General features: G+C 44.7%; 1 protein-coding gene across 1 annotated transcript in view; it reads left to right on the top strand.

Moving 5' to 3' along the window:
- Positions 1 to 4,353, top strand: part of AR (androgen receptor) — a 176,531-nt gene extending 172,178 nt beyond the window's left edge. Inside the window, exons 6-8 of the mRNA XM_021679980.2 lie at positions 2,371 to 2,501; positions 3,359 to 3,516; positions 4,198 to 4,353. Coding sequence (XP_021535655.2) covers positions 2,371 to 2,501; positions 3,359 to 3,516; positions 4,198 to 4,353 — 445 coding nt within the window. The remainder of the gene's footprint in view (positions 1 to 2,370; positions 2,502 to 3,358; positions 3,517 to 4,197) is intronic.
- The last annotated feature ends 8,054 nt before the right edge of the window (positions 4,354 to 12,407 follow it).

The following is a 12,407-nucleotide window of genomic DNA, read 5'->3' as shown; positions in this document are numbered from 1 at the left end:
GGCAGGGTCCTAGACCCATCAAGCCCCAGCGCTCCTGAAACAACAGCGCCCCCCTTCCTCTTGTAGGAACCACCATGTGAGAGCTCTTAGAGTCCCTAGAAACATCTAAACCAATGTTTCTCAACAGGGATGCTGGTGACATTTTCAGAGGAATAATTTGGCATTGTGTAAGGTATTCTTGCATATTGGAATATGTTTATGTTTAACATGCCTGGCACCAGCCCACTAAATACCAATAGGATCTCTGTCACTGTAACAGGCCACACTTCCCCCACATATATCTGGCATCCACTAGGGAGGTAGTACACTCCAGTACCAGCCACTAATTTTTGCTAGCCTCCTCAAGATATTAATATGGAGACTGAAGCCCAAAAAGAGAGAGAGAGGGACTATGAGCCAGCCCATTTCCTGATCTCTCTGACACCAAGCCCTGTCATCAGCCCTGCTTTCTTCTCTCCTCCTCCCCTCTTTGTGGAGAACACATGTCGTGAGGGTAATGGGCTTGGACCCCAGCTGTGTGACCTTGACTAAATCACCTAATTTCTCTGAACCTCAGTCTTCTCATCTGTAGAATGGTGAATAGTATTAGAATGGCACCTTCCTACATGTCATTTATTGAACACTTACTATGTGCCAAGCACTGTGCTCAGTGTTTTCCAATTTTCATCTCTTCTGTTACCACTCTCTCTTATTCTCACCTATCTCTGCCCTCTTCCTGAATTCCATTCCTGCCCCTTGTCTTCTGCCTTCCACTCTCTTCTCCCTTTCCTTCCCATTAACTCTCTCCCTACTCTTTTTGTCCTTTCTCCTTCTTGTTCCCTTCCCCTCTGAATTCCTTCCCATGCCTTCCCTTTTTTCTTCTTTTTTTTCCCCACATTTCTCTGTCCCTGGGACTTGCAGCAGTGTTACATCAATCCTCCACATCAGGACCATGATTTCAAATGGTAAAAAGACTGCAGTGTTATCATCAGCAGAGGCTTGGAAGTACAGTAGAGCCTAGAGCCAGATCAGGTCCAAGGGTCAGCAGATCTTACTCAAAAATTCTCTAGGGTGAAAGACCTTGGAGCAACACTGCTTTGGTCAGTTGACTTGTGATACTGTCTAAACACTTCCTCTTTCTAGCTGGTCTCCAGCCTGAATTGAATACACCATCTGCCCCCCTTCCCTTTTTCTCTAGGGCAGCCAAGATCTCTCTGAGATAGGGTGCTGGGCTTCCACCCAACCAGTACCAGGCCTGCTTAGCCCATGGACAAGGCTAGTGGTTTGGGGACCAAAATGTCAAACCACAAACATCAAGCCTAATCTTGGTCTTTTTCTTCACCACTTAAGTGGGTGTTAAATGCCCTTTCCTTTCTCCACAAGATACAAAATCAGTTTCTCTCTCTCTCTCTCTCTCTCTCTCTCTCTCTCTCTCTCTCTCACACACACACACACACACACACACACATACGATTTCTGAAGTGCTGAAAACCAGGAAAACCAACTAGCAGGAAGATGGTGCATCTTCCTAGAGGCTTGCGCTTGCCATGGCCACTCATAAAACAGAGAGGTTGTTCACCCCTTAGAAACTGTTCAAGCCTTGGCCACTTCCCTATATAATTTATAGGCGATAATGTGATGATCTGTTGACAAGTCACTATAGTGAAAACAGCTCACATGTGTTTACAACTCCCGAACTGTGATAAGGAACCACCATTATATGAGGGAGTAGGCTCCCCTTCAAGGTACATTTAGATTGGACATTTGGAAACACTTCCTGGCTGATTTGATAAGTATTGGAACTCACTTTGTGAAGGGACAGTGGGGAATCTTCTTCCCTGGATTTTTTTTTTAAGTGACAAAATTTCTAGCAAAAGAAATGGTATTTATGCCAAGAGACAGGGGAATTGACAGGATAAATTACTGTGGTCACTTGGAAATCCTGGTGTCCTTATGTTAGGAGTTGATTTCTAAAGCTTAACTCCTAGAAATACTCCATGTTGGGATGCCTGGGAGGCAGGTTCTGGCTCTGGCTGTAGCTGGGATATTAGAACTGTAGTCAGGGAGACAAATGAGCCTGGCCCATGGTGTTGATTTGGTTAGGCTTTCCTGTCTCTGTCTCAGGAAACAGGAGGGGCACGGGGACCTGGAAATTCCATGTGCTAACCCCTATCCTGACCAGGGAAGATGAGGAATTTCCAGGGTTTGCAGGTTTGGGGGGGGGGGGGAAAGAAGAAGAACCTTGTTCCTTGTCAATGAAGCACCAGCAAGAGAAACAACGAGCTCTTCTTGGAGAACCTGGGCAGGGCAGGGCAACCAAAGACATTCTCTCTGAGCTTATTGTTAAGCCTTCCCTTACTCCTTTCCTTTCTCCGTCTGTCTCCTCTGCAGGTACCGCATGCACAAGTCCCGGATGTACAGCCAGTGTGTCCGAATGAGGCACCTCTCTCAAGAATTTGGATGGCTTCAGATCACCCCCCAAGAATTTTTGTGCATGAAGGCACTGCTGCTATTCAGCATTAGTAAGTGCCTGGAAAGACAAAAATGCCCCTGGGGTCAATAGGGGCTCAGAGGGGAGCTACTTTTTCCATTAAAGATTTATCAGGGAGAAGCCAGCCCCTAGGCATTTCCCTTCTTCGTTCACCCTCCCTCCTCCACTCTCCCTTTAGCATCCTTTTTTTCTACCAGGTATGAATTTCATGGCTCAGACTATTTTCTTTGCTAGAACTCAACCTCTGTTAGATCCCCAGCTACCTCCAGTCTCTCTTTGGAACAAGGCTTTTGGAGCTGGCTATAGCAGGTCTCTGAATTTTTCCATAGCTTCTATCATAGAAACAGGCAAAGACCACCTTATATTTATTGCAGAGCAGAAGGAATTGCCTCTGGAAGGAATTTCCTCTTCTGCCAATAATAGGAGGTCTGTGTGAGCAACTCAGATAGGGTTTATTAGGCAGCCAAGTAATGTTTCTTTAATGTCTCTTCTAAGCAGAATGTTATCTTAGCCCCCGTGAGGGAAAAAGGAGGTCAAATTGGATATTCGAAGCTATATATTTTAATTGTCTAAATCAGAGCTGGACAGTGACAACATAAAACCACAGGTTCTAAGAAATGTGTAGATGAGAAGACTAGAAAAAGGAAAGGCTCAGTAAATTTTGTTTACTCGATGCCCTTCAGATTGGGTCCAGCTAGCCTTTTGTCTAGAACTTCCTGGCAGACTGAAGGACCCAGGCATACAGACTTCAACTGACAGGAAACCAAGTAGATGGTTCCCTCCCTGTGGGGGTGGGGGTCAAGTTTGTGGTCAGAAAACTTGGTGCTTTGTCTAATGCTCCTTTGTGGGCATGTTTCCCCTCCCCATTCTGTCTTCATCCCACATCAGTTCCAGTGGATGGGCTGAAAAATCAAAAATTCTTTGATGAACTTCGAATGAACTACATCAAGGAACTTGATCGTATCATTGCTTGCAAGAGAAAAAATCCCACATCCTGCTCGAGGCGCTTCTACCAGCTCACCAAGCTCCTGGACTCTGTGCAACCTGTAAGCAAATGATGGAGGGTGCTTCGTCAGGGAGAAGCAAGTTGATAGAGCTAAGTGATCATATGCTCCTCTAGGATCCAGCACCACCTGTTGGGAGGTGCTTCCATTCTCCTCTGGCTTTGAGTGTGGTCCAGGAAGAAAATGCAATGGAGAAGAAAGGAACACAGGTCACATTGCCCCTGGATGTTGTGAAAGAGGTGGAGGAGTTGAGAACAGAGCAGTTGGGACTCAGGGAAAGGGCTTAGAGCAGATAAGTTCTCCAGGCAGACAAAACAGACCTGAATGTTTTACCCTTCTCCCTTCAATCGTGTGTGTGTGTGTGTGTGCACGCGCGCGCACGTGTGCGTGTGTGTGTGTGTGTGAAACAGGCAGGAAGAGAATGTGTGTGTGGGGGGGGTGTGGGTGTGTGGGTGTGTGTGTGCATGTGCATTCACGTGCATGTGCTGGGGAAGAGGAACACAAGGTCCTGAGTCAGAGAGCTTGCAATGGTGTAAGGGATCTCTTGGGATCCCTCAGTAACTCCCTGGAGACCATTTAGTGTACATGTGTGCGAACATACACACATCCACAGGGAGGACCAAGGACAGGGAAGGAGGAAGAAATCAAAGGTGGGGGGAAGAGTCTGACGGAAGCCAACTCCTGGTCAAGCCTGTTTTCTCCCTCTCATTGCTCCCCCTACAGATTGCGCGAGAGCTGCATCAGTTCACTTTTGACCTGCTAATCAAGTCCCACATGGTGAGTGTGGACTTTCCAGAAATGATGGCAGAAATCATCTCTGTGCAAGTGCCCAAGATTCTTTCTGGGAAAGTCAAGCCCATCTATTTCCACACGCAGTGAAGCTTTGGAAGCCCCCATTTTCTCACCCCACTCCACTCCCCTTTTCGGATATCTTCTGCTTGTTATAACTCTGCACTACTTCTCTGCAGTGCCTTGGGGAATTTCCTCTTTTGATGTACAGTCTGTCATGAAGATGTTCCTGAGTTCTATTTGCTGCACTTCCCCCCCCCCTTTTCCTCCTTTCTCTTTTTTCCCTTCCTATCTGACCCTCCCATGGCACTTTCAGACTCTGCTCCCTGCCATGGCTCTTATCTGTGCTTTGAATGGTGTTGTATTTCTTTAAATCTGTGATGATCCTCATGTGGCTCAGTGTCAAGTTGTGCTTGTTTATAGCACTGCACTGTGTGCCAGCCACACAAAAGTTTACTCACCTAATGCCACGGGAAGTTTAGAGAGCTGAGTATCTGGAAAAACAAAAACAAAACAAACAACCCTCCTAAAACCAAAAATCCTGTAGGGTTTTTTCCGCTTAAAAAAATAGAAAAACAAACAGAATTCCCCCAACGAGGCCAACAGTGACTAGAATAAGGTGAAAATTGCAAGCCCATGGGGAGTCACTGCTTTTTTTTTTTTTTTCCAAGTTCAGCCTCCTGGGGAGACTTTATTTTCTGCCAATGGCTATTGCCATTAGAGGGCAGGATGACCGCATAGATGAGTTAGGAGGGGGGAGACAGATTTAAGAGAGGACAAAGAGGACAGATGGATCACCAGTACCTGCCCACAGCCTTGGCCCCTGACGGCTAGACTGCTTAACTGCAGTGCAATTCATTGTACTGAAAATGTGCTTCTTGTTTGAAAACGTGTCTGCATGTGAACGCCTCCCCTCCAGCCAATCCTTTTTCTCTCTCACCCTCTGCCTCCACCCTCAAATTGACTTTCAGTAAGCTTTTCTAAGAGCTTTGGACTGAATGTTCTCTTTAGCCAAAACTTGGCCACTTCCACTGAAGAGTCAGACCAGTAAGAAAGAAAGGAGAGATCTGACCCTTTGGAAGGCCCTATCCAGAGCCAGGTCTGCTTTCCCATTTGTAGGTCAGGGAAGAGGCTGGGGCTGGAGTCAGAGGAAAAAGAATCGATGGGTTGGTTGTTTTCCTGCTTAGGACACTGAAGATTTGATCACTCTTTGCCCTTACCTTTAAAAGACCCCAATGTTTTCTGCCTGACTCCATGTGGCTGCAAGCTCCCTCTTACCCTCCCTTCAGTGTTTTGTGGGCCTGGACTTCACCAGATTGTATTACAGCCATGGTGGTGAGGTTTGTCCTAAATGGCATGTTCACAGACTCTCTGCTAAGAGCTGCTACCACCAAGAAGGCTAGCAAGCCAGCAGTCTTGATGCCAGTAGGCTCAAAGACTTCTTACCAAATGTCGTTCATCAACTATCAGATCTCTGGAGCCCTTAGACAAACTGGAAAGAAGGCATCGATGGGACTGGACAAGCCAGACATCTTGCCCTTGTCCCCTAGAGATGATACCTTCCCACCAAGTGAAGAAATACCTACTTCTTCCTTCAGAGCAGCTAATGGGGCTATGCAGGTCATGGTTAAAGAGAAAACTCAATTACCAGGGTGAGAAGAATGAAGGCACTAGAACCAGAAACCCTGTAAATGCTGTCCTTGCCCCCCAGCATATCCACCTGCAGAAGTCATGGGAAGAAGAGAGAAGAAACTAAGAGGAGACTGACTACTAAATTAAAGTCTTCAAAGGCAAAATCTAAAGCCAGATGGGCACCATCTGGTCGGTTTACCCATCATCCTCCTCTGCTGCTTATTCTGGGCTCTGACATCGGCCATACTCACTCAGACCCCCCCACCTTTGTTGCTGCCTCTCAGCCAGAGGGAGGCTGAAACATTTATACTACAGAACCATGACCTCCTTTGGAAAGGTCTGGTTTGCGTGGCTCCAATGGGCTGCCATGCATGAACTCAGGGTGTGCTCTTGGGACACTGGTTTCATATGGTCCTTTGGCACACCTCTCTTTTGCTGACTTTGTCCCCCAATCCTGAGTTCAGGGGCAATGTCCGCCTACTTTCTTGTCTTGGCAACTGCCTCCTCAGTTAGGTCTTACATTCATCTGCTAAATTCAAGAAATCAGGGGCCAGTTACCAAGCTGCCCATTTCAGTTGGTTCACTCTACTTATTGAGAAGATAGTTTCTGAGTGACACGCTATTATCTACATGGGTTTCCTCCCCTGATTTCTGTGCTGATATTAATAGCCAAATGAACTTGCAAAACAGCTTCTTTAAATAACAAGGGACAGGGGAACCTAAGATGGGTGATATACCAATCCAAGACTGCTGAACAAAACTAAAACTGACAGGTTCTCTTTCTGGGGTAGGATAGACAAATCCTGGTTTTCTTCATTAGGACATCATTTGGCTTATGTAAGCTCACAAGATCACTTCTGGCTGTTTTAAACAGAAAAAAAAAAAAAATCCATCACTCTTTTCAGTTACACTAGGCTATAGTTTAATAGCTCCTTTACATCTGTTTTAAAATTATTTTCCTCTTTTATGGTACATGGATTTGATTATATCATTCTAATATCTCTCCTTGTAAATACTAGATGCTCTCCTTTTTATTTCTCTGACTACCAAATTTTTCACCTTTATGGATTTCCCAATTGTGACTCTTGTCTTTATGAATATATATGTTTTGCATTTGTAAAAGCCAAAAATCAGTGAAACAGCAGTGTAAATTAAAAACAGCAACAACTAAACTACTCTGAAATTCTGAATGGCAAGACTAGGGAAAAATGGCCTAAACAAGGCTGTAGGCCTAGTGTTTTCGCACTGGGGTTTCAGTGAGTGAAGGAGATTTTAGCTTGGCTTTGTTCTCCTACAGATAAAAGGGGGATTCTCTTTTTTTCTTTTGGTCATTGATGTGCTCGCCAGTGTAACTGACAGAAGTCTCATTTGGCATGCGCTCTGCTGTACAAACAGTTGATGTGGTTGGTACACTGTGGCTCACCCGTGAAGGCTCGGCCACCTCGATCCACTGACCTGGTGAGCTGAAAGATGAGGATCACTCACCAGGCAAGTCATGGTAACTGTCTCTAAAGCGGTTTGCAGTGCTCGATGGGGATGGAGCGAGGAAGAGAAAACGAAGGAACACCAGGGACAAGGCCCCATCTGTGCTACACGGGAGACAGCCGCCAGAGCCGCAGACTCTGTGGCCAAAGAAAAGAGTCGTGTGGCAGTTTCAGCTCTTGGTCACTGAGCAGCTCTCCCAGGCTTGGCCTCTGAGCTGAAACAGGGGTTGGGTTCTTTGTTCTATAGCTTTCCTGTGCCACAGACAGTATCGTTCTTGGAGAGTTCATTATTTTTCTCATGAGAATGGAATTTTCTGAAGGATTCTGTCATATATCTTTGAAAAAGAAAATCGGTAATACACATATTTTTATGTATGTTCACTGGCACTAAAAAAGAAGAAAAAAATGCTTTGCCCTGTCCTTTGGATAGTTGCTGAGGTGGTTCCAGGTTGCGAAACAATGTGCTGATGCTAGAGTCCCTCTCTGTCCATACGCTACTTCTAAATCCATATAGGCCTATGTAGCAAGAAGTATTCTCTTTGCGCTTTAAGAGAAAGTAGTTTCACCATCCACGTGATAGTAACACTACACAAATGACCTAACTTTGAGCTTCAGGTAGCTTCTCAGTGTTTGTTTCATTAGCCACAGCACAGACCTGGCCTTGCCCTCTTTTCTCTCTCGATAATTCTGCAGGGCTCAAAAGCCCAAGCCACTGCTGTCTACCCCGTTCCATCCCTGTGGCAGGGTTGCGCTTCATGAGACTCTCTCCAGACAGCCCTGTAACTATGCCTGCATGGCTCTGGGGAGACAAGAGGCTGAACACTAATTATCTTGTGCCAGTTGCCCAGCTGAGAGGGCACTGGGCCAAAAGAGTGGCCTTTGTGCTCAACCTCCTGTAAGGGGTCATGGGAACCAGGAATGCCTAAGCACAGGATTCACTCCCAAACTTAGGGTCAAAATAAGTCATTTAGCATGTGCATTTCCTTGTAAAAGGAAGTTTCTACCCCTGCTGCCTTTTATAGGCAGGTCTGTTTCTCACCACTAATCTCTTTGAAAATCTTTGAAAGCAGTTTGGTTTTTTTGTTGTTTTTTTTTAAGACAAAGAGATGAAAGCATCACATTATGTAACCAAAGATTACACTGTATCTGCTAAGATACCAAAATTTAAGAGCAGGGAGGGAACAAGCATTAGTGCCTCTTTGGTCAACTATCCAAAGACAGACTACAGGACTTTGTTGTTGACTGACTTGTAAGAGTTTGGTGGGTTTTTCCCCCAACAACATAAATGCTTAGAAAAGTGGAAGATCATTTTGAAAAAACTGGGTTTATAGGTCCTTCACTAAGTGATTTTATAAGCAAAACTAGCTTTCCTTTTCTCTAGTTGTTGCTGAGCAAATTCTTAAAGCTCCATTGTTGCATGGTTGGAAACGGAGCTGTCTTGGCCACTGTGTTTGCTAGTGCCCGTGTTAGCGTATCTGAAGATGTGAAGCCCTTGATGAGAAGGGGAGCATTTAAAGGACTAGATTTTGCACTAGAGGGACAGCAGGCAGAAATTCTGATTTCTGCCCACTTTGGACGGCACAAAAAGTTCTCTTGGGTTTAAGGCAGAAGGTTGAAATATATTGTAAATGAGTATTTGTATCCATGTTTCAAAATTGAATTATATATGTATAGATATAATGTGTTCTGATAGCTTTATCTTTCTCTGCACCTTTATATTTGGTTCCAGGTCATAACTGATACCCTGTACTTGTAAGAGAGGCTACAGTTACATTTTGGAAGCTCTCTCAGAATGGAAAAGATACGTGGGTTGATCAGATAACGAAGAGATCTCTGCCTCTATTGGGGCCTTACCCACAGGCCTAACAGAGGAGCAGAGGGGGAAAAGAATAGGGTACATGATGTATTGCACTTTACTAGCCCAAGACAGATGAATGTTTAAAGGGTGGTGAAGACTCATTGGAATCAACTGGGATTTTCCATAGAGAAGGCCCAGACTTGGGGCCAAAGGCCCACCCAAATGATTAACTGATGGACCCCTGATGGGACCTGAGCGTTGGAAGAAGGAGAAACATTCTTTGTTCTTCACCATCCTTGTGAGAAAAGGGCAGTTTCCTGCACTTGGGAACCTGGAGCAAGTGCTCCATCTTTTACACAATCCACTCACCTACGATTGAGGTGCTCTTGCTACTGGGTGTCTTGTGTGCTCTAATTTTGGTTTTGGATATGTTCTGTAAAGATTTCAACAATGAAAATGTGTTTTTATCTGTCAAAAAATTGTCAGTGTACTAGAAGTTGTATCTCTGTAGATGCAGGTCCATCTCTGCCCTTGGGTAGGGATGTTTTTCTTCAATTAAGAGATTGACACTGGGGTCTGCTGCCCAGAGCCTCCCAACCTTAAACCATTTCTAGATGAAGGCAGAAAATTCCACATTAGTCACTCCTCCTCTTCAGATGCTTAGGCTGAGGTAACAATTTGGAATGTTCCTGCACCCAGAAATTAGTGATAAGTATTTCAATTTGGCAGGTAGACTTTTAAAGGGAAAAACGGCCTTTGATGCAGTTTTGATTTATCCCCATTCGATTAAGCCAAAAAGTAATATGCATTGATTGGTTACCAACCCCAATTCAGTATAGTGGGGGTGCTGATCCCTTTCCTTACCTCACCTGTCTCTTAGCCTTCTATAAAATTAAATGAGGAGCTATGGACTGAGTAGCCCCTGTAGCCTAAAACAGTCTCCACATGCACTAATTCATGAGGCTGTCTGTCATATGGCTGCAGATTCCACTGGCCACCAAAGACTGAAACACATATGTATCCCAACAGAAAGAAATTCCTAAAATGTTGCTGCTTCTCCGGTGGCCCCCCTCCCTGGCTGCTGTTTTACCTTTTGGGACTCTGTTCCCTGCATTGCAGGCAGGCCACGCCTGCAGTCTTTCCCATCCTTAGCCCTTGGTGCTAACTGTCCTGCAGTGAAGTGCCTGTGGGGTTGTCCTATTCCATAAGCCACTCAGGTGCTGAGAGTAGCCACCATTGGGATAACCCAGGCTAAAAAAAAAAAAAAAAAAAAAAAAATCCCCTCACCATTCAGTGACACCTTTCTGCTTTCCCCTAGACTGGAACGTTGATTAGGGAGTGCCTCAGATGTGACATTCTTGTGCTGTCCTTGAGATTAATTTGGCAGCAAGAAGGAGCAGACAATGTAACCAGATGTAAGAATTAACTTTCAATGTTGAGGGAAAAAAGAAGAAAGCATCATATAAAGATTTTTTTTTTTAAAGAAACATTAATTTTGCTTGGAAGTTCTTTTGATGGGGCTTCAGTTCTTACAGCGGCACTTGGCCTCCACTGGGTAGCAGGACCAGCCCCAAGCGCTAGTGCTGTGTTCTTCTTTTTGTAATCTTGGAATCTTTTGTTGCTCTAAATACAATTAAAAATGGCAGAAACTTGTTTGTTGGAATACATGTGTGACTCTGGGTTTGTCTCCGTCTCTGCTTTCAGAAATGTCATCCATTGTGTAAAATACTGGCTTGCTGGTCTGCTGGTTAAAACTTGGCCGCGGCCCCTGTTGTGGCTGCAGGCTCAAGTTATTGTTAACAAAGAGACTCGAGAAAAGCTGCTAATGTCCTCTTATCACCACTCTTAATTTGTTAAAACATAAAACCATCTAAAATTTCAGGGGAATGTCATCAGAGTTTTTTTAATTAGCTCTTTTTTTATTGGCTATCTTTATTGAAGTCAAGAGTTGGTATCATGCCCAGTGGCCTTTTATGCTATGTTGATTTTCACATATTTTAAAAAATCTTTGCACAGGGGTTATAAATTTGCCCTGTGTTGGTCCTAGCATAGGTTGAGCTGGGACCACCAAAATATCAAAGAGTCTGGGCTAAGAAAGCACAGATGGACCCTGATGACCCATTACAACTTCTCATCAAAAACCCTGAGCTTGTCAAACAGGGGAAAGGCACACAAAACCCAGCTGTTTACCCTCATCTTCATCCTTATGGGAACATAAAATGATTGGGAGCTTCACTGCCCAGTTCTTGCCAAGCTTCAGATAAGGAATGGGCATGTTCACATGTTCACATTCTCACTGTTTTTCAAGAGCCATACCGTCCTTGGCCACCCAAGTAAAATCTGAACCAGCTTTCTTTGAGGTTTTTAAAGGTTTAGGCAAAGTGGCCTCCTGTCTCTTCCCAGTTTGGATACCAACATGAGATCCCAAGTTGAATTTCTGAGCTAAAGATACAGACCATCAATGAGGTGTGACAGATGCATTAAGGAACAGTATGAAAGCACTCTGTGCCTCGGTGTCCTCACCTGTAACAGGGGTTGTCACAATGCCTCTCTCCTGGGCCAGGCTAGAGATTCAATAAGAATGTATGGGACCCAGCTGGTGAGACAAATGCTCTTGCTTCATTCCCTGTTAAAATGTGAGAACCCCTGAGAAGGATCCCAAGTTGAGATGTATTTGTCATTGACCCCCTCAGAGTGGATGGATTTCTCAAATTTTTCCTGAGCACAATGCTTGACGGAGAGAAGAAGAAAACAAGAGATTTGGGGGATGTGTGTGTCTAAATAATAGAGAATACGTACGTTTGTGGGTTACGTGTGTCAGAACCTGCCTCCAGAAGACCCCTCTGACCACCATTGCTTAGTTCTCTTCCCTTGTACCTACAGAGAGTGGTCTAACAGCCACCCTACTTGGTTTTATTTACCACTCAGTCCCTGCCTAAAGTAACAAGGTAGTTAGCTTCCGCCATAAATTTTCCAAGGTGTAGCAAAGCACAGAGGTCAGGGAGACAATGACATCTGGTGGATTTTAAAAAGAGCCTGGAATCCAGAGTCCAGTGTGTGACTTGTTCATAGTCATACAGCTAGTGTATAGCTAGGATTCTGACCTGCTGATTCACTTGCTATGTGGTCCTGGGCAGCTCTCTGCCTTTTTCTAGATCTTAGTTTTCTCATCTATAAAATGAGTGTATCTGAAGATGTGGAATAAGACTAGACGAAATGGGAAGCCCCTT

This window comes from Neomonachus schauinslandi, chromosome X (assembly GCF_002201575.2).
Source record: "Neomonachus schauinslandi chromosome X, ASM220157v2, whole genome shotgun sequence".
Taxonomy (NCBI): domain Eukaryota; kingdom Metazoa; phylum Chordata; class Mammalia; order Carnivora; family Phocidae; genus Neomonachus; species Neomonachus schauinslandi.
This window is presented reverse-complemented; position numbering and strand designations above follow the sequence as displayed.